At 40.5% G+C, this 23,253-nt stretch overlaps 1 protein-coding gene across 3 annotated transcripts in view; it reads right to left on the bottom strand.

Moving 5' to 3' along the window:
- MIB1 (MIB E3 ubiquitin protein ligase 1) overlaps positions 1-11,849 on the bottom strand; it is a 77,385-nt gene extending 65,536 nt beyond the window's left edge. For all 3 annotated transcript variants that reach the window (XM_058018931.1, XM_058018939.1, XM_058018948.1), the window contains exons 1-2: positions 11,412-11,849; positions 2,387-2,558 (exon numbers count right to left, since the gene is read on the bottom strand). In XM_058018931.1, coding sequence (XP_057874914.1) covers positions 2,387-2,558; positions 11,412-11,640 — 401 coding nt within the window. In that variant the 5' untranslated portion in view covers positions 11,641-11,849. The remainder of the gene's footprint in view (positions 1-2,386; positions 2,559-11,411) is intronic.
- Positions 11,850-23,253: the final 11,404 nt, after the last annotated feature.

The raw sequence follows: 23,253 nt of genomic DNA, 5'->3' as shown, positions 1-23,253 counted from the left end.
CAGCATTCATCTTGTAAATGCTTGCATATAGATTTGTACTTATACTATTGAAATCATTAAAGTACGTGCAAAGTCATATAAACACATCTCTGTTTCTCTTAGATGTGCTCTAAGCCAATACTTCTGTCCCACAACTGCTCTGTCACTTTTATTCAGAATTATGCTAAGAGCATCTCTTTTCCCTCCTCTCAGTTTTTCTACATTTTTTATAGCATCACTTAACAAATTCAGTCAATATAGTAGTATCCATTTCTTCAGTCATATAATGTGTTTTTTTCAAAGCAAACCTCTTCTATTCCTTCTGACTTCAGCAGAACTGAAGTAGAGAAGCCTAAACAGAATGGTTCATGATATTTTAACTAGAAATAATAATCTCAAAAGTCACCAATTTTCATGTAACAAGGCTTCTTGCTTCATACCAGGAACATGTCGCCAGACAAAAGAATTTTTCAGCTGACATTCGGAATGTTTCCTGACCACTTCAGGAAATTTCTCAGCATCCTGCTAACTTTTAACATCCAGCAGATGGCACACAAGGAAAGAGTTCAACTGTTACAATCAATGCAAAGAGCACATGAAAACACTGGCCATTTTTTTTCTAAGAAAAATAAAAGTTACCAAAAACACAAAGTAATCTCTTTTAGAGAAGATTCTTAACTTACAAAACTGAGACAAAAACCTACATACATTACTTCATTATGCCACCCATACAATATCCCAGACCCAAAAATAAAACATAAGAGCTTATGTTTCCCTTCATCAAAACGTTCTTACATGTCTCTTGCCATTTTTCCTGTGAGACATCCCTCAAATTCAACAGCACTGTTTTGCCCTTTTCTCCTCCCCAAAATAGTTAGCTTCCATCATTTGTTCTCAGCTAAGCTTGATCCAATAGAAACAGCTCCTTGGCAGAAGAAGCTGCTTTCTAGATAAGAGCTCAGTGAGAGTAAACAAAGAAAGGAAGAAAGTGACAAGATGCAAAAAATTTCCAGCAATATTTTACACAATGTACAATCTATCTTCAAAACTAAACTTGTACTGTATTCACCATAACCAATCTCTTAAAACTACAAAGGAAACCTCAGCTTAAGAAAGAAAAAAAAGTCTGGCAAGCATTCTCAAAAGCAAGAAGACTTCAAAAAAACCAAATAAGTAGAAAACATATGTATTTTGTCACCTATTCTCCTTTAACTAAATTAAGACAGCATCTCCAAGCCCAATTTGTAAGTCTTGTTCTGCATTCAACATTGCAATTGAGAGTAAGTTTATGATACCCATTTATTTGGTGCCTAAAGCTACTGGTGTGAGCCTCCAAAAAACAACCAACAAAAAGTTCTTATGTTTTGATTAAGCCACTGACTTGGACATCTGAGCCACGGTTAAAACCTTTAAGCAAGCACTTGAGAATGTAAACACAGACCCTGTAAGACATAATTTGAGACCTCAGGCTGTGTGCTCCAGCCACTTCCCTTAACTGTACAAGAACTGATTAAAGCACACCACTCATTTACAGCATACTTGTAAATCTAACTTCTCCAAGAAGAAGATATAAATGTTGTCTTACACATGTCACATTCAAATGAGGACCATATCTAAAAAAAAAAAAAAGATTTTGATGATTTAATGAAAGACCATTGAGGAAACATCACAGAGGTGACACCACAGTGTGTAGCCTTTACACAGTGTTTTTCCATAGCTCTCCAAGTATTTAGCAGTAGGCAAATATCACTGTTCCCACTTAACTGGTACATAAATCATGACAAAGAGGAGCTTTGGACTGAGACAAGTTATTTAAAGTCAAGAACACCTATAAAAGGACACACTAAATGCAATTTTGTTCCGAGTTCTCCACTGAGAGATGATAATAGATGCTTAAGAACATGAAAACCAAGGCAAGAGCAGAACAACCCTTCATAGCATCTTTTCTCTGCTTCCTGTAGTGAGTAGTTTAAGCAGTTCAATTCCAAGTCCAGATCATCCTGTTTCCCATAACCTTCAAGGAGGGTATTTCCCCTCAGTCTGTCCACACCATTACTGAATCTAATTAAACCTTCACATTCATAATTCATTGACAAATCTTTTTGTGATTACGCATAGTATAAAGGTAATTGCCTTTGTTTTAAAGCTGCTATATGAGAATACAAAAAATAGGAAAGCCTCAAGCAAAACTGAATAATCATATCCTAACATTTTTCTGTACTCTGTTCTTCCTAAAATTTTCATGTTTTCCAAGATCCAAAGACTTATCCTAGCTATCTGTCTCCCAGAAACAGAATGTAACCTCAAGCCTCTTACTCTCTTACCTAATCCAAATTTCAGTAACCAAATGTTCAGTTTCAAAGTACCTGTTTCTACTTGATTTCACAAGGAAAAAGTTAGGTTTTACCTTTCACTTCCCGGTGTGGTAATTCTGTAAAAACGATGCCTCAAGTGATGCTTGTCCCCATGATAGCAAACTGTGCACAAGTCATAATTTGTGCATTCAGCACACTTCCATCGGATGCCAATGATGGGCTGCTGCCGACAAGTATCACACATAGTCCCATCATGTTTGATACCTGTGGAAGGAAAAGAAAAAAGAAAAAAACCCAAAAACTTTGCTGCATCACTACAGACTTCTGTTGCACATCATTATAATTTGACATTATATAGTAGAAATTTAACAATAAAGAAAGGCTGCTGCTTATACCCTATCAGCCTGAACCACTGAGGGGAAAAGATAGCGGACTTTGCCTCCTATCTCCAGTTGGCAGTCTGTTCCTGAAATATTCTATCTTAAAAAGCTGAGAAGGCTATGTCTGCTTCCTTCCATCTATACAAAGGAGAGAAAGAAAATGAGAAATCGTTTAACTACAAGTCAACGGGTCAGAAATGGGTTTATCAAAGCACACAGGGAAATCTAGAATTTTATCTCTGGAGCAGCCTAAAAATTACTGCTATGACTTACACATTTTGTACACTGGAAAATTAAAGTGCTTGTCTCTATTCTTTTTTATACAGGAAAAAAATTAAGCTCTCTTGGATAGATGCCATTAGCTTCATGAAAATCTGTTACCATTATTGAAGCATTTTACTGTTATTCTGGTTTTGTTTCTAAAATTAATGTGCCAGAGACAGACCAGATGTAACCCACTAGCATGAGCTCTGCCAAGCCTTCCACAAAAACTGATCCCAAGTCTTTAGCCTTACAACTCTGCCAAGCTACAGCAGAGTGAAAATGGTCAGTCACAGAGTTTCCATCCACCCATTCTAAATACAGGGAACAGCCACAAGTTTATTAAAAAAAAACAACCAAATTTTGCTGTTTGGAAAAAATTGAGCAATAGAAGAGAGAAGCACTAGCATTCAGTCTGTAGCACTAGACAGAAATGAGCACTAAGAAGCTAGAGTAACACAGAATTTTCCCAATCACTTCCCCTTAAAAAAATTCCAGATCAATTTGAAACTAAGTGAGGAAAAAGAATGGATTTTGCCTCCTCCAGGAGGGATGCTTTCAGAAATGAATGCCAAATTCACTATAAAGCTATTAGTCACTTACACCCAACAGCTGAGCCATCTGTAGCAAAGAAAAGTCAACAGTTGGAAAGGCAAAACTGAAGGAAATGCCTTCTTGTTTGATCATTTCACAGAAAAACGTAATAGCTGAGGTTGGAAGCAACATTTGGAAATTGTCTTTTCCAACAACTACTGCTCAAAGCAGGGTAAACTAGAGCTGGCTGCCCAGGACCATATCCATTCAAGGTTTTGAGCACCACCAAGAACATACTCCACAACAGAGCATATGCAACCATCCCTAGAAAACAACTGTTTCCTCTGTTTCAGTGGAAATTCCTGTATTTCAATTTGTGCCCATTGTCTCTTGCCTTGTCATGTGGCACCACTGCAAAGAGCCGGGCTCCATCCTCTTTACAACATTCATCAGGCATTTATATAAACTCTTAAGATCTCCCTGAGCCTCCTCTTCTCCAGACTAAGCACCACCAGATCCCTCATTCTCATCCTGTACCAGACACCCTTAAGATTCTTTGCGGCACACTTGCAGCCCTTCACTTGAATCTCAGTATGACCACATCCCTCTTGCTCTGGAGATTGTACTGAAGCATTTTACTATTCTTCTGCTTTCCAAGCTGAAGTCCTCAAGAGTGGATGCACTAAAAGCACTGAGATATCTTGTTCTTGTTCGTGTTTTTGTCACCTTGTTTAAAAAGGCTAACTAGTTACAGTGCTTGGGGTTGAGAGGTAGTATTTGTTTTGGTGTTATTTCTAACTGATTGCTAAATTTGTATTTCACATAGAAACAGAAGTTACACATCTCTTGATGATATTCTTTTTTAATGCCTGCTGAACTTTTGGGAAGGCATTTGGCCAAGAAATACATTTCTTCTGGATGTGAAGGAACTAAGGAATTGGGTGCTGTAGGATTCTTCCACTTGACTAAACAGCAGGAAGAAACAGCAAAAGAGCAGTATAATTAGGAATCATGTGATACAGAATAGGTCATCTCACTGTAAACTTAAATAAAAACTAAACACTTCTTGACAGTGAGGGAAAAGCAGCTATGCAAAACTCAGCAAAATTTGCTTAGGAAAGATCAAGAAAAAAAAATCGTACAAAGATATTTGACTCAAGTCATTTTACTGACCACAGTGTCTGGGACTTAAAAAAAGAACAGTGCAAGTCTGTACTTGAAGTATCTGATCTAAAGGAATGTTTCTGTATCTCACAGACCCCTAAACACCATCCTGATAGATATGGCCTTTCTTCATCCATTCCCCGACACATGATTCCAGCAGCAACACCCACTTCAGCACATGCCTCACCTGACCACGCTGCTCCATTCTTTCCATTATGTGAGCAAATGGTTTTTGCAGAGCTGGGATGCAAACTGCATCTGTAGGCATGAAGAAACACACCAGGCTGGAAAACAGCCAGGAGGAAAAATATTCAGCTGAACTGGTTTCCCAATCCCATTCTTTGAGGTGCTGCACAACACTACTGCCATGAGAAACAAAGAATTGCAGGGCAGGAGCACGCAAGTAATCTTGCTACAGAATGAGAATGTCTAACTACTGCACCAGAGATCTGGGGGGAGAAGCAGATTTGTATGCTTCTGGTGACAGTGGACTAAGACACCTTGAACTTCATCTGCTAAAAACAGGATAAAACAAGGCGCTACTACTGATTACATAATGTGATACTAAACTCTTACTCATGGTCATAATACACACAAAATTATTTAGATCAAAAATACGTGTTAAAGAAGATTGAAAGAATTTAAGTTCAACTAGATATTATAGGTACACCAAGGGCAGTAGGTTGACCTTGTCTGGCTGTCAGGTGTCCACCCAACCAGTCTCTCACTCTACCTCCTCAACAGGACCAAGAGTGAAAACAAAATGAAACAGCTTAGGTCAAGCTAAAAGTGAAATTATTTACCAATCACCATCATAGGCGAAAGAGATTTGACTTGGAGAAAATTTATAGCTAATTAAAAAAAAAAGAGGATGGTGAGGAAAACAAAAACTAAAACACCTTCTCCCCATACTTCACGGTCTTTGCAGAGACAACTGCATTCCTTCATTCCAAATGCCTCTATCTCCCTACTTCTTCCCAGAGTATATTAAAACTACAGAATCTTTTGGTTGGAAAAGGCCCTGAAGACCATCAAGTCCAGCCATTAACTTAACACCACCAAGATCACCACAAACCACATCCCTAAGCACCATGCCTACACATCTTCTAAATACTTGCAGGGATGGTTATTCAACCACTCCTCTGGGCAGCCTGCTCCAGTGCCTGACAACCCTTTTGGTGCAGATGGGGAACAGAGGTCAGTCCATAGCAGCTCCTCACACTTTTACCCAGCCCCATCATGGGTGCTCTCCACAAGCTTTATTCCTTCAGGAAAACACTCTGAGCATGGGCTCCCCCGTGCGCTGCAGTGAGGGTCCCCGCTCCACTGTGGCCCTCCCTGGGTGGCACGAGGACAGCCGGCATCACTGAGGTGTCCATCTGCTGGCTCACCGTCCACACACCAAAACTCAGCACTGAGTTGGCACTGAGTGACACTCAGGGGGAAGAAAGGACACATTATGTCCACAGTTATGTCCACAGTTTCACACTAGCTTGGTTCTACCCCAGTAGACTGAAGGCTCATCAGCCCTGAGATAATTTCAATTTACTTTTACCAAAAAGCAAAGCAGTTTATGCACTCCCAAACCATCCATGACGTAAATCAAAGCATAGTACCTAAGTCATAAGAACAACCAGGAGACTGCACCAAGTGTAGGCTCTGGAGCCAAACTAAAATCCTGGCCCAAAAGTAAAATCTGCCACATAAACTCTTCCCCTCTTCAAGGCTGTTTAAGAAAGCTTGAGAAACACAAATGTTACAAAGTTTATATTAGGAAAGAAAGCCTTCATTAAACTACTAGAATGAATTGAAGTGCCATAATAACTTCAAAGTTCAAACAGCAGCCTACAGCTGACCAGCTGTTCACCAAGAGCACTTTAGCTCTCTAAACCGAGATCATGAAAAAAATTAACCTTCCAAATATTCTTCAAGATTTTCTATTTCCAAATGAAACATGTTTTGTGTCATATAACTTTAAAAACCAAAACAAACTCGGTAATTAGAATGGTACTTTCACTATGCCTAGTTACTTTCAAATAACTGTCATGTCCTTATGTCCCTTCACCTTTAGTACACCATAAAATCCAATATTCCTGATGTCCACTTGTCATTAATGCTTTCTACTATTTGAAATTAATATTAGTTTTCTACCTTAATGCCATACCTTAATTTCACCTTTCTCATCTCTTCCCAAATCCTCCCTGGATTACCTAGTCCAGCATTCCTCTGTCATCACTCATTTATACATCAATTTCACAGCTCTTCACAAGTTTTTGAAACCCATGCTCACTCTTACAGCTGCCAAAGGAAATAAAAGCAGTGTTGCTCAAATTGCTCTTTGAATTTGTTACAAATAGGTTTTTTGTACTGAAGATAATTAGATGGCAATATACAGCTGTCCAATAAAAGGATTTTAACAGTGAAATCAGATGTACAAGGGGTATCCACATTCACTCACCTGTTAAACAGAAGACACCAGTAGTGATTTCACTTCTCAGACAAAACAAAATCTGGTTTCCAATGGAGTCATTACTCTCCACAGAACTGTAATGAACTAAAGTCCCTTCATACCACAATGACAATACCACCATCAAGTAAGGGATACCATAAACAACTTAAAAAATTATTTATATACACTCCAATTTAAAAAGCAGTAACAATGTTTTGTTCTTCCTATTCCTTCACCCCAGACCATTTTTACATTAGGGCCAGACTTCAGGTAAATTGAAAAAAAAAAATTCTTAGCGATAACCAGTTAGATTCTGAAAAACTGCATGAAAACTCCAATGAGTGTTCCCACAAAAATAACTCCTCTACTAAATACACCATCTGGAAGTAGCCAGCTGACCAATTATTATTACAGATACAAAATGCCAGACTTGCTAAAGCATGTGTCCTATCTGGTAAGGGAATCACAAGATACACAGGAAGGGAGAGGATTACCGTGTAGGAGACATGGGGGAAGGGCAGGGAGAACAAAGAACACGTTTATTTAAAAAAACAGGTCTCCCAAGTACCACTACTCAGGAAGCTGTTAATTTTTTTAATTTGTTAAGATATTTCTTCACAAATATCCTGTAGATATTTACAAGTAGCCACTAAAAAAATCTTGACTAAGACAACTTGCTGTAAATTACATTAGATGTTCTAAAAGCAAGAACAAATAAACAAACACACAGGATAAATCATGGGTGCTCTGTCTTTTAAAATGCTTTGACATTTTTGACTTAATGATCAATTATGCCCCTTTTCAGGTATAAAAACCTATTAATACAACACAGAAAGCCACTCATCTCCTGCAGATAACACCCAGATTTTCAGTATTACCAGAATACAGCACATTATGCTTTCCACACTGCACTGATGCACGCTCCAGCTGGGGGATAATTCTGTATCAAGGTTTCCATTTCCTGACTCCAGCCCCTCCGCCAACTCCCCTTATTCAAACACAACTTGGTAAATTCTTTCAGCAGGAAAATAATATTGTTACTTTGAACCAACTGTATAAAAAAAGGAAATTAATGACAAATGAATTCTGCTCTATAGAAAGCAAATCTTCAGAAGGAGAACAAACAGAAAAAGTTTCTGTATTGCTCATGGCTATTATGTGAACATAGCCAGATGTGCTCTCTACAAACATGGTACTTGTCTGGCCTTTAGCTCAGGCAAAAGGCTGCCTTCCTCTCTAAATAAAAAGTTTGGATTTTTAACTTTCTTGCTTCTCTTCAGCAACTCAGAAAACAACTCCTGTTTCTTTTTCAGAACACTGTCAAAAAAGGGGGACACTCAAGACTCATAGATCCTGGCAAAAGTCTACTTCATAGAAAAAACAGGAATTATCTGCAAGTAACTGAACAAGCACACTGCACTACTGATGTATCACATCTGACCACTTTCTCCATTGAGGAGCCAGCTATGCAGGATCTACCTGAAGTGTTACTTCCATGTGAAATTTTGATTCTTTTTAAATCCTTGGTTTACCAATCCCTCTCAAGTGCTCTGTGGCACTTAAAGCAATGTGGGCAATGTAAATATGACCACACCAAAGGGCAGCTAACACAGCTAGCCTGGTAGACATAACCAACACAACCCCAAACTTCGTATCACAAGTCCCTCACGACCCAGATGACTACATCTGGAGTAAAGAGTTTATAAGACATTCTTCATGTAAATGAGTTTTTATTTTAAGAAGACCATCCTAGAATCTTAATAGCACTAAGGCTATTAAAGTTTTCTAAGATGTTAACATAGTGTCACAATGCTGGTAGTAGCCTACAACCACTGAAAGACAAGAACAGTTTCTCTTTTAAGTCTATGAAGCATAGTTCTGGCATATATAAGTACAAACATTAATCAAACTCAACTTGCCTTTTTTTTTTTTTTAATAGAATGACCTTCAAACATTACTTTTATAACACTCTAAGTTCCTGATGCACCCCTACTGTTCTTGGCTGCACAGGCCTCAAACTTAAAGCAGCAATTCCAGCTGCAAGCACCACTTCTAAGAACTTACCATCAAGACTAGTTTTGAATACATAATAGAAAGAACTCCCAGCAATAGCCGATTTTTATTTTTACTATTTTACTTTTATATATATTTTCCCTATAAACTTACATTGTAATTGTAAATTCATGAACCAGAGAATTTTTTTTTCATTTTAAACTATAAGAGCCATGACACACACTCCACTAAGTATCGTCAAACAAAAAGCCACCCCATCCTTTATAACATTTCCTTGCCCAACATCATCATTAATACTACCACAAGAAATTCCTTTTAACTAATCCCACTTACATTAATGTCCCTAGAGAAGTATCAAATTATATCATCCAAAGTCAGTCACTTACTCTAAACAATGGACAGTCACCACCACGGAGAAAAAACAAATCATTACCAAAAGGTGAAGAAGGAAAGTGACTTAGACAAGACTACAAAGTGAATCAGCAGTAAACAGAGGACTTCAGTCCAAACTGACAGCACCTTAACTCTATTAACTTTGCCCTTTTGTTACAACTACTTTACAGAATTCTACTCTTCCTATCTCCAGGGAATAAAGCCCTCAAAAGTAACTCCCTCTTGCAAAAAGCAACCCTGGGTACCCACACAGAACAGTTCCATGAAGATGAGGATGATGTTCACCAGAAACCTCAGGAAGAGAAATACCATTTTGCTAAGCCTGACAATAGCAATGTGTGTGACACAATATACACAGTTTTATCTGAAATAGAACTTAGAATTCTAATACAAAATATAAACAAATTAAAATCAGAAGGAATAAAGCAAAAAACGGAAATAAAAACATGACAGTTTTAAAACTGAATATTAAGTCTAGGCTTCAGATAGTTAAGAGGACACCATCTGCTTGCAAATATGTCAGGCAGGGCTAGAACAATGAGCATTCGAGGCTCATATGCAACATTTATGCATATGCTTCAGTTCTAAGCAGAAGTAGTTCCACTGGTTTCTACAGGACATCAAACACAGGTAAAAGTTCCTAAGCATAAACATCCGCAAGACAAGGACTGACAACTTGAAAGACTCCTCTTTCTTGTTTTAAAGTCTATTGCAAAAGGATTTTCAAAAAAACCGTCATCATCACGCCAGCAGAGAGGAAGATACCCAGTCACTGAAAAATTAAATCCATCTCAAAGGGTAACCATGCAATATTTGGGGTTCTTTCCTTAGCAAGGTTTTTTGTAATCAGTTAGAATGAATTCCATGATTGTGTCTCCTCAAAAGTCTTTTAGCTTTAAGTACTGCTATAATTCTCCTTGCTGTAACACTACACGTAGCTGGCACAAAGATGGTCTCTCCATCACGTTCTAAATGAAAGACATATTACAAAAGAGTACAGCTCAAGTGCCTCAATAAATCAGTGCAAACACCTCATTACTGAGGCCCTGACCGGCCCAAAAGTCACCTCACAATATTTCTGATAAAACTTAACAATATCTACATCTTTCTGCGTGAGCTTTCACTGTAAAAACAGGTGCTAAAATGAACATTTCCCTGCAGTGTTTGCAACACTAACACTGCCGCATAATGTCAGTGCAGATCAAATTCCATTGTCCAAAATGACAGGATTTAAAGCATAAATATCAAGCGGCTAAGTCATTAAAAGAATCAACTCATGCACTTCTTTTCCTCCCAGTACCTTTACTATTTTACAGCAGCTCTGGCAATACAGATAAAAGACAACGTGCAGATTACAGGCACAAATCCACAGTATTTCAACCACTTAGTGTAACCTTTACAAAAAAGGCAGTACACATCTCTTCTGCAATTATCCCTATACTTGACTCAAGGATGACTGCCAGTATTTTACAAAACTGCTCCGAAATAGAAATTCAAGAAGTGGGGATCGGGGCGTGAAAGCAAACCCAAACCTTGATGTATCACCCTCTCTCCACCTCCTCCCCAGCCCAACAGGAGCCTGCTGTCTGTGGCAGATCACTTTGGCTTTGTTTCCAATTTAGCGGTCCCGGGACAACTTCTGTCCCCGCGGCCCCGCGCCGTAGATTGTCCCAAGTTTCCGTGTACACACACACACACACACACACACAGACACACGGACGCGCACAGACAGACAGACACCCACGCCCGGGGAGGAGGATGGTGCAGACTCCCCCCGCCCAAACCCAAGGCAAAGGCGAACCTCTAAAAGGGGAAGAAGGAAGGGCGCAATCCGCTCCCCAGGACGGGACCCCGAGCACCCCGGGCGCTGCCCCCCGACCCAGCGCCCTGGGGGCGGGGGTGCCTCCATTCCCCCCCGCTCACCGGTGGGCGCGCTGTCCAGGATGCGGAGGTCGTAGGCCCCGGAGCAGCGGTAGTTGGCGGCGGTGCCGTTGTCCCACACCACGACCACCTCCTCGGGGCTCTCGAAGCTGCGCACGGTGCCCACATGGCCCTCGCCGCCATCCTGCTTCCCCCACTTCCAGTCCGGGCCGCGGACCACCCGGGCCCCGACTCCTTCCACCATCACCCGGTTGTTCCGCGAGCTGCTCATCCCGGCGGCGGAGCCCTGGGGCGGATGGAAGGGGCGCGCAGCCCGCAGGCGGCGGAGGGGGACCCCGATGGGGGCGGCTACCTCGGGCGCCGGGCGGGAATCTCCGTCCGGCTCTTCTCCTTGCTTGCTTGATCGCTTCTTGCTCGCTCGCTCCCCTCCTCCCTTCCTTCCTCGCTCCCTACGCGCCCATTCCCCGGCCCCAGCGGCGTCCCCCGCCCGCTCCCACCGCCGGCCCCGCTCCCGCCGCTACATCCGGGACCTGCGGCCGCGACGGCGCCGGCTCCAGGGAGACCGGCGCGCCCGCCCCCGCCCCGCGGTGCTGCGCATGCGCGGGCCCGGCGGCGGCGGGCGCGTCGCTCGGGCGCCCCCTGCGGAGCCGCGGCGGGCACTGCCGCGCTGGCCCTGCCCCGGCCCGGCCCCGGGGCTGTGCCCGAGGGAAGGGCCGGGAGGCGAGGAGCCAACCGGGGCTGCTCATCGCTGCCGGGAGGGCTGCCGGAGGCTTCGCCTGGTCCCCAGCCCGGCCATTCCTTCTGGAATCGCGGCGTCCTGCCGCCGAGGGCTGTGGCGCCGCCCCGCCCGGCCCTGAGGTGATGATGCGGTGGCTCAATCGGCCGCCTCCTTCTCCATGCACAGGGTGCTCCTATCGCCTATGCTTCAGTGGCAGAGGGATTATCAATTCAATTGTATCAACTAAGTAATGAGCCATCTACTTTGGGTAAACCATAGAATTACTGAATGGTTTTGGATTGAAAAGGTCTTTGATGGTCATCTGGTTCCAACACTCCTGCCATGGGCAGGGACACCTTCCAATAGAGCTGGTTACTCAAATCCCCATCCAATGCAACCTTGAACACTTCCAGTGATGGGGCATTTTATGAATCTATAATTCTAAACGATTCTAATTCTATGATTCTAAACTTGTGTACTGGTTTTCCCATTTTCGATTCACTTTTGTGTCCTCACATCCCAAACTGTGGATGCGAGGCTTGTGTACTACCGAGGTGAGGTTGGTGGGGCCATACTTTGGTACCCAGGAGCATTTTAAGCTGGTGTTCAGGTGCTCCAGTCTGCCAAGGGAGGAATCAGTACCTCCACCTGCCCTTCCCACCTCGGAGGATCCTTCACGGGGGATGTATCTGCTCAAACTCTGAGCCTATACCTGCAATGCAATTCTTTATAAACTACCCTCTTTTTTAACACTCTCATCACACTCAAGGATTTCCTTTAACGCCACACAACCTTGCTAATCTTTTATAGAATATAATTCTTTGCTTCAAAAATGGTCCGCGATTACTTTTGTCTCTCCTTTTTTATAATGTCACCTTTTAAAAAGCGTATAACCTAAAGGACAGACAAGTCTGAAACAGACAAAAGAAAACTGTTTCTTAGTCAACAGGGATATGGCTGAAAAAAGGCAGCCCAGCTACCTTGTGTTCAGGGTATTTTTACTGTTTCTGTGCTTTCTTCCCCCTCTGTGGTTATTAATACAGCTAGAAGAGTCTATGAGGTCATCTCCTGACTTCTTTTGTGCATTATTTTACAAAAGGTATAACACAGCAGAATAATAATATGAACATGTAACCACCAGGCCACCACATTCCTCACATAATTTATTCCCTTTTAAACTCTGCTAAGGCTAAAGAATGTTGCCTCAAACATGATGCTGTGTCCTGACAACAGGTAATCCCAAGCAGTGTCTGATTTCTGCTCCTGCAGTGGAAACCTTGAAGCCCAACAGATACCACACAGTTGCCAGGCAGTGTGGGTTTTATAGCAGATGCTTCTACTTGTACAAAAGCTACCCACAGCTTGTACTAGCTTATTACATTGGTACATGGCAGAATTTCCCAGAAATTCTGGAGGTTTCTTGATGTTTTAAGGGATCTAGCTGGGCTCTTGTGGGGAAAATTTGCCCATCTGCCTCATTCTACTTTTTCATGCTTTGATAGTTATGGACAAGTAAAAATTTCACACATGCCTAAGGATAACCCAGAGCATGTTTTTCTATTACTCTCTGGTACAGTTAGATAAAAAAGGCTTTTTGTAATCAGGAAAGGTATGCCAGAAATAATTAATAAAGTCTGAGATCAGAATTAGTTCTCCTGGAGAGAATCTGAGAAGTTCATCCCTTACATTAATTTCTCCACAAAGGCTATATCCTAAATTCCAGACCTTAAGAGAATCTGCTGCTGCTGCAGTTCAGCAGCAATGCATGTGGGTAGATATTATCCTGGAGCTTCTTCTCTCCCAATCCTCCTTCTGACAGCTCACGCTCTATCACAATAACCCGTGCCTCTCCTCCTACTCACCTGCTTTTTCTATCAGATTATTTACTTGCAAAAACCAGAATCTCTAAGAATGCCTGGATCATTTCAGAGGTGTCTTAGACACACAAGGACATGGAACACACACGTGGAACCCAGTATCTATTGGACTGAATGAGACTGCTCCCTCAATAGCTGACAGGGACTTCTTTACCAGCTCAAAATACAGAGCCTTGTACTACGTTTATTTGAGTGGTAGAAAATAAAGGCTGGATAGACTGGGTTGATGCATTCACACATGCCAATAAGTACATGGCTAATTTTTGCACTCTAATCTCCTGTTATTTCTACTCCTATATGGCTACAAAGTTGTGAAAGGTGCAAAATTGTCATTGGCTACCACAATTGGTTTTCCAGAATCCCAAATATTTTATTGTATTATCTCTTTGAATCATACTTTATATTCCATATTCTGTGCATCTGTTTCACCAACTAGTAAAGAAAAAAAAGATATTTAGCTCTTAAATATTTTATTTTCATTAGCCTTCAAAATAAGAAGTAAATACTGTTTTCAGATGGAGATTTAAAAAGTTACAGCAGGGCACAGAAAAAGGATACAGCTTTGGGGAATGATTTTCAAGTTGAGTTGGACAGTTAGTGGTTCTATCTTGATATTTTTCTGGTATCAGTCACAAGAATATACAACAGCATTAGTGCTAGAATAATAAGCAAGAGAAGCTAATTCTGAGTAAGGACCAGAAGACTATTGGAGACTCACAGAAAGGTGTAGATAGAAGAATCAGAATGTAATAGCAAGAGGTAGAAGAGAGCTTTGAGTTTTGAAAAGAAGCTGAACTAAGACAAGAAATAAAACAAGCAAAAGTATAAACAAGATAGAGATTCCATAGGAAGTTGGATCCAATTAACATATTGTGACAAGAAAAGTGACAGGCACCACATTTTCAGATATGTGTCAGCATTTTCTTTAGAAACTGGGAAACTAGCTACCATAACACCTTAAGGAAAGAACTCATATTCATTTTTCAGCTGAAAAAAACCCTTGCAGGCTTAAGGCCTTTTGTGAGGCAGAATGAGTTAGCTCCTTAATTGGCTGGTTGTACACAGAATAAATGCACACAGATTTGTAGTTGTCTCTAACAAGTCTCTGGTCCCTCAATAGAACTGTTTTCTTCTGATGTATACTGAGAACTTTCATATCTCCTGAACTTGCATTTGCTCCTTATTGCACAGAACAGCTATTTTACAGAAAAGAAGAGAAAGGAGAAGGAAAGAGAAAGAGAAGGAAAGAGGAAGAGGAAGAAGAGAAGAGAAGAGAGAGAAGAGAAGAGAAGAGAAGAGAAGAGAAGAGAAGAGAAGAGAAGAGAAGAGAAGAGAAGAGAAGAGAAGAGAAGAGAAGAGAAGAGAAGAGAAGAGAATTGAGCCCTGAGGAGCACTGCTGCTGACCAGTAACTAGCCAGATGTGACCTCATTCACCACAACCACATGAGCCCTATCCCTCAGCCAGTTCTTCACCCAGTGCATTGAGAACCAGCTCTTCCCATGTTTGGATAACTTGTCAAAAATGATGATGTGAAGGACAATATCAAAAGCCTTACTAAAATCCAGAAAAACTGCATTCACTATCTTCCCTTCAGCCAGTAGATGTGTGACTGTATCATAACCAAATTGGTTAAACAGTACTGTCCCTTGTGAATCCATTTGCTCACACTGCAGGTAATTTAATCTATCAGTCCTCAGACTGTGGGGGAAAATGCTATCTAAACCGTCAGTACTAGATCTGACAGATAATTTATTTCTTTGCTTTTCAAGTCTACAAAATTGCACTCATAACCCTCCTCCAACCTAGGACCAGTAGAAGAATGGGACTATGGGGTTTTTTCTACTATTCAGACTGGCAGAGCAGTAATGCCTTAAGCTGCTGCATCATGAGCAAGCAAGGCTTATCTGAGAAAGGCTTATTTACAGTGTTGCTGGCCCTGTGAGACAGTGCTTGCTGTGAACACCTCAGGTAGTCATGGCAGAGCAGTTGAATCAGAAGCTGGAGGAAGGGAATCCACAGTGCTGTAGGCAAAGGCTCTCTAATTGCAAGGACTCATTCATATTCATCCAGTGCAAGAGTTTGGATGTGCAATATGAACTAGTGAACAAGTTCTCTTCTGGCTACCCAAAATTATGTATATTGCTGAGTCAGTCCTCCAGCTGGTGGTTATGGTCTTCCTCACCACTTTCTGCCATATTGGAGCAATCCAGTAAGGGGCCAAGAGAGAAGATCTCTGGTTTGTGCAGAATTCAGTGCTGTGCGTACCCTGTAGCCTCCTTGGTTTTGTTGGAAAGCAAACACTTTTGTAAGAGTGACTTTCTGTAAGAGCAGCTGCCACCTTTCTGAATGATAGGGCAACTCTCAAGACAACTCTCACAGAGTCACAGGAAATAGGACTTTGGAGAACATCCAGTGCATGCTCCTGCCCATCAAAGCCATAGAGAAAGCTGCTTGTCCAAACTCTGCCTGGCTGCCTTTCAGATCTGCAAAATGTCATGCTCCAGCAGGAAATTCTAATATAAGTATTTGCCTGGATTGAAGAGAGGCTTTGATTAAGGTTTTTGTGGACTGTCTTGTTTGATTAAAGCTGAACTTGCAGCGTAGTATCTGGAACACATAATGGAAACAGACCACAGAAAGGAAACTGTGCTATCTGGAACACAGAAAGGGGACTGTGCCTTTTGCAGGAAAGAATTCTAGAGGAAAGTCTTGCTTTTATATATTTGAGAAGAAAAAAAATCTCGACTTCTTGGAAAGATATTTTTTAACTTGTAGAGTTGCAAGGTTTTGTTTACTATCTTGCACAAATCCTGAGTTCTTAGAATTTGTCATATGAAGGATATATATATATAAGTAGCTGCCTAGGAATTGAGAAAGAACATCTAGTTTGGATACAATGAGCAGATTGCAGTTTTCTTTATAAATTACTGAGATAGAGTTTATTACTCTATACTGATCTGAGTCAAATAATTCTGCTTCCTTAGCTCAAGACTCTATTTTAGAATAAGCATGTTTTTTTAGTCCTCCTTCTGAAAACTGACAGCATTCTAGATTTTAATTTTCTGGTTTTGCCCAAAAGGGATTTTTCACCACAGTTCTTTCCTGTGGACTAAAGTACTAGGAAAAAAATGAGGGAAAAGGAAGTAACTGTCTTGCTTTATTGAAGTTATCTATTCTTTGTGTAACTAACTCGAGTAACTGAGGAAGACAGACAGAAATATTGGCAAATGAGATTAAAAAAAAAAAAAAAAAAAAAAAGATTGCCCCAAACGTTTTTCGTTTTTGGTTTTTTTGTTTTTGTTTTTTTTTTTTTTTTTTTTTGGTTTTCTTTTTTTTTTTTTTTTTTTGTAATGAAAAGTATGTAGCCCCACTCCACAGAAACTTCTGGTCTGATAAACATGACACTTCTTTAAGCGCAAATTTAAGTGCAAATGTACACAATGTATATTTTCTGGAATCCGAAGTACCAGTTAGGAACTGCAGGGCATATCCTGTTTTTTCGTGGTTTAGCGTTAAAAACAACCCTGATTCCGCAGCCTCTGCTGCCATCGCGTGGCCCTGAACCATCTCTCATTAGTGCTAAAACTCGCCCGTCGTCTGCACTTGTCGCGCTCTTATTTCCTCTGCTTTATTTACCAGTATCGTTACCCCGGCACAATCCAATTTTCTTCCTCAATTTTCAGAAATGTCATGAATAATTGGCATTGCTTTTTTTCCCTAGTTTCTGCAGATTAAAATATTTTTAATGTCAGGCAGTGAGCAAGTTGTCACGCACCAGAGCAAATTGCTTCGGTGGGTTTGTTTTTCACTATGCTAGTGGCATCCTCTGTGAAACTGTTAATTAGAACAGATGTATTAATCCACAATGTCTATGACACTGGAATTTTTTTTCTAATGAGTTTTATCTCCTTTTCTAGAAAAGAAAAACAGCTTAGCAGAGAACAGAATAAAAAGACATAATTTCATTTTTCTGCTGCGAAACAGAAGCACTCTTATGGAGATCTGATAAACAAGCAAGTTTGGGGGTTTTGTTGTTGGGGTTTGATTTTGCTTTGTTTTTTTTTTTTTTTTTTTTTGTTTGTTTGGTTTTTTTTAATGTAGCTAAAAGCCTCAACATGTTGAAAAACAGTGGTTTAGGGTAACAATAATAATGAGCATCCTGGAATCTTCTTTCTTAGTTAAGGTTTTAACTTTTACTGTGCTGAACTCTTTTGAGTGGAGAGAAAACCAGAAACCTGTGAAGTTAATCCTGAAGTTTTAAATAGTCAAAACCAAAATAAAATAACTAAAAATTATGTAGCAATCTAGGGCATACATACTACAATACCATGTACTGATGTCTGCACAGCTATACAAATTCTCCTACTTTAGCACACCTTAAAGGATTCAAAAACGTATACTTACCTGATATTTCCAAGGGTTTAGCCAAATATTGTTGTTTAATTTATAGATGATTTTTAAATTAGGTGATGCATTGCAAGGAGGGATTAATTTCTTCCTGGTATTACATTTCCTGATTGCAAAGATTGTAAAGAAAGTACTTACTTGAAATTCTAAGATGTAATCAGAACCAGCTAGGTCATATTTTTAGACTGATAGGAAAATAAACCATCTCCACAAGTCATCAAGATATTTTAAGGATGTTCCTACTTTATGTGCATGATAATTTTTGTTGCAATCAATGGGGCCAATCATGTGCATAGAGTGTCCTGGGTCAAGTACAGGGTAGTCTTGTACTACAAAGGCATTCAATATGCACCAAGTAATGCCTGAAAGATGACTTCAGTACCAAAAAATACCTCTCTTTAATTTTAACAATCCTCCAAAATAGTAATAAACATTGAGCAACTCAAGAACAATCTAAATTTTCTATGTTTTGTCATAAGAAAATTGTTCCAGTCACAACATTATGTAATCCTAAATTCTAAGAAGTAATGTTTGCAGTACACTGTGACAGACTTGTTGAAATCTGTATTTATCTAAAACATGGCCAGAAATTTTTTAAAAATTAAAAATTACACTTGTATACGATTCTTAGAAATAATCTTCACTCTTAACAAGCTAAAGAAAATCTAAGAAATTGCCTAAAGGAAGAAGATTCATTGAGCTTATTTTTGACTCCACTAAATTCAGCTGGTGCCATAGTGCTGATGTACATAGAAAAAGAGTTTACCAAATGTATAAGGAAGTTACTTCATTTTGGAGGGAGGTGTTACATGATTATAAAGCATTCTAAGATATTTTGGTCTTTTGTGTGAAATGCAACTATTTATCCTTTTGTTATAATCACTTCTTCGAAGTGATGATGAAGGAATGAAAACAGGTAAATAAAACTGAGAAGGCTTTACTGCAATAAATCTTCCTTGAAGACAGGAAGAAATTTAACGTGGATTCAACATCCAGATCTACTGTGCTCTTTCAAAAATTCTCTAAGTTCTGTAGCAGCTTCTGTTAATATTTTTAATGAAAAAATTGATAGGACAAATGTCGTCAATATAGTTGCTCACTTTCAATGGTCCTCTATTAACCCTGACTTTGTATTTAGCAGTTTGCCAGCTGTAGTCAAAGGCAGGGAGCTGGGTTCATGCAAATCAGATCCTGCAAGCCTCATCCCAAGGGAGACAAATATTGAGCGGTCTTCCTGTTGCAGCAGCTGTTGAAGGAATCTTCAGTCACCCAAACAGAAAGTAAAACAATACATGCTATGCCTGATGAATTGAAATATATTTGATAATACATTTATTATTGAGGGAAACACAGTTAAGGGAAGAAGATAAATTATAACAGAATCATAGAATGGTCTGGGTTGGAAGGGACCATAAATATCATCTAGTTCCAACGCCCCTGCCATAGGCTGGGACACCTTCTACTAGACCAGGTTGCTCAAAGCCTCACCCACCCTGGCCTTGAATACCTCCAGAGAGGGCACATCCTAAACTTCTCTGAAATCTCTGAATCTTCCCTCATCCAGTTTAAAGCCATCCTCCCTTGTTCTACCACTACAAGCCCTTGTAAAAAGTCCTTCTCCAGCTCTGTTGTAGCCCTCCATTAAGTACTCAAAGGCTGCTTTAGTGTCCCCAGCAGGGCCTTCTCTTCTGCAGGATGAACAACTCCTGTTCTCTCAGTCTGTCTTTAAAGGTCCTCCACGTCTCTGATCATTTTTGTGGCCGTCCAACAGGTTCACATCTTCCCTGTGCTGAGGACTCCAGAGCTGGATGCAACACTCCAGGTGGGTTCTCACAAGGAAAAATTAGAGGGGGAGAATCACCTCCCTTCCCTGCTGGCTACACTCTTTTGATACTGTCCAGGATGCTGTTGGCCTTCTGGGCTGCAAACAATTGCCAGGTCAAGTTGAGTTTCTCATCCACCAACATGTCCCAAAAAGTTCTTTTTGAATCCTTTGTTCCTTCCAATTTTACCATCATGGAGAGCTGAGAAATACTCCTTGATGGAGTGAAGAAAAGAACCATGGAGGAAAAATACATGGATGCATGGGAATATGAAGATAATAGTAAAAGTAGCAAAGCTTAAGAAAGGGACACAGAAGCAGCCCTTCCTAATGCCACAATCATTGATTTTTTCATGAGCACTGAGAGTACAAACACAAACACAGCCTGGCTTTTTCCATCTGAAATTTGAAGAGCCTCCAACACAGAGCATTTTCACTGACTTCATTCATATTTTAAGGAAAGACAAATAAATAATATGCATGAGGAAGTCTTGAGAAATGCTGAATTGAATTTTTCAAATGCACTTTTTTTCTCCCATTCCCTTGCTGATAATAAATATCACCAACACTGGATGCCTTTTCCTTAATGGAAAAAAAACTTTTCAGATGTTTTATGCATGGACTTTGCACTTTTTAAGTATCCCAAAGTAGTTTATGCTGACACAAAGGTATTTATCCCATTTTGTTAGATGAATACTAAAGTTAAACAAACATTAAAAGAATATAATCAAACAGAACCTTGAATTTAGAGCTCTGAGGTTAAAAGTCACTTTGCCCCTCCTCAGAGGTACTGCACTGAAATCCATTCCAGAGAACGGCAGTGGGGTCAACTTGCAACTGTCCGTTGGAATGTCAGTAAGAACATAATGATTCTGCCCCAAACCCCAGATGATCATAGAACCATCTCCCTAAACAAAAGATAACATAAACATAGTGCAGACTTCTAGTGATAAAAGCAAATCAGACTGTGACTCTTCAATTGCTTCTGTCAATTATTATCTATTGCTTAAGCAAGATAAATTGGGAGACAATATGAAAGAACAGTCCTGTGCCCTTTCATTTCTGCTTAATCTATAATCCATTAGTACTGGGTTGAGGCAATCGTTTTATGAAGCACTTGGAAAGAAGAGAGCATATTTCAAACAGGAACTCTCTCTGGGAATGCGGGCTCTCCTTCTCTGAAAAAGAAAAATGCAGTAAGTGTTCAAAACGCTGTAGGGACCACCTCGTTTTTGCACACACGCACAATTTGCAATGACTCAATCACTTGGAAATGGTTGTAGTATGAGCATAATACAGCCTTTTCTTTATCAGCTCTGCAAAATGTATTGTAGGCCAAAGTACAACCTTTTAAAGACTTAGAAAGCCCAACACCAGAACTGGAGGATCTGATAGGAATCGCTTGAAGCAGAAGGAAGTTATTAACATTTCTGCTGTTGTCAATGCAGCAACATGTTTACACAGTAAAAAACCCAAACCCCTCAGCCCTTCTCAGTACATGTCATTTGTTTCAGTTTGCCAGCAGCATGTCACATGTGCCTGATCTTGTTGATATTCCCATGAGTAACCAACACAGGGTAGGTGGAAGTCCAAGACCAGATAAACGTCATCAACCTTTGTGTCCGGATGTTTTTTCAGACATTCAATCTCTCTTGATTGTTGATCAAATCATTAAACTACTGGATTTGTATGACTCAAAGGCTTTCTCTAACCATCAACAGCCACACCTTACACTTTTCTGTCAAATGAGTGGATATGCATTTAGAAGCCTTCTAGACCCAAGGACACAGGCTGTGTCCTCTTCTTTCTCAGACATCTGGGATTTTTCTTTTCTCTAGATTTTGGGTGACTCAAGGATTCTTCAGCTTAATGAGGATAGGGCTCAGTATAGAACAGTCTGCTGCAAGCAAAACTAGTTCCCCCTTCAGATGTAGCAGGTTCCTCTGCAACCTAAAATCTAGTTGTCAGTTCAGCCACATTATTGTCTCTGAAGATTCCTAAGTTCACACTGCAGATGAGGCCTACATGTTCTCAAACTGAGCTATCTACACCAGCTCTCCCAGTAGAGCGTCCCTTCATGATAAATCCTTTTATCTGGGGTGTACAGCATACACTCCCAGCAAGTCAGGACCAAAACCTGGGTATGGTTATTCTCCATCAGCAGAGGAAGGGCAGCATTGATGACAGTAGTTTTCCACCCATTCGATTTCCTGTTTCTGTAACAGCTCTGGGGGAAAAAAACCAAACCCCAGACCATCCCTGCCTCTGCTTATCAACTCACATACTCTTTTCAACTTTGGACAGCTGACTGTATAGGAAAAACAGGTATTTTAAAATTTCTTCAGATCTCTGCAATAGACTCTTATTAATCTTTCCATGGTGAACAAGAACATTTTGGACCGAGATGCTTTACATCAGTGCAGAATCTCTCTGGTAAACTGTCTTAATTAGGAGGAGTAAGTGAAAAACGCCACATCTCCTTTTCTGTGGTTACACTTTTTTCTTCTTTTTTTTTTGTTTGGAAATTTTGAAATTTGGATAGAGTAGGAAAACACAGATAAGGCAAGAAGTGAAGAGTCTCACTGAGCAACGTCTGTCTTCTCTCAGCAGTTCATGGAGCTGGGCCATAAAATAAGGAGAGGGAAAGTACTTCTGTGTACTGTGGTGCATGGATGCATCTCAAATAGCAGATGCTCAGCTCCAGGATCTTCGTGTTATCAGCTGTGCTCCTAGGATTTTGCCAAGGAAAAGACGCAGATACTGAGAGTCTTTTTATGGAGCTGAAGGGGGGAGCATCTGAGTTAGCAAACACGAGGGCCTCCAAGCAACAATCCATACAGCTGAAAAGGGAGCTAGCCGAAATTCTCTGGGGAATTGGAGATACCTCTACTCCTCTCTGATCTTCACTAATGCCTTGTAGCAGCAGTGATAAGTGGAAGAGCAGTAGCACACTTCTGTCTCACGTAAAATATTTAGAGAGAGATTGCTGATTAACCACTGCTGCATTTGGAAGCCCATGTCCCCTCTTCCCTGCCCGGCAGTGACTGAGTTTCCACAGG

The sequence above is a fragment of the Melospiza georgiana genome, chromosome 1 (assembly GCF_028018845.1).
Source record: "Melospiza georgiana isolate bMelGeo1 chromosome 1, bMelGeo1.pri, whole genome shotgun sequence".
Classification (NCBI taxonomy): domain Eukaryota; kingdom Metazoa; phylum Chordata; class Aves; order Passeriformes; family Passerellidae; genus Melospiza; species Melospiza georgiana.
The sequence above is the reverse complement of the archived record's forward strand: the minus strand, read 5'-3'. Positions and strand labels throughout refer to the sequence as shown.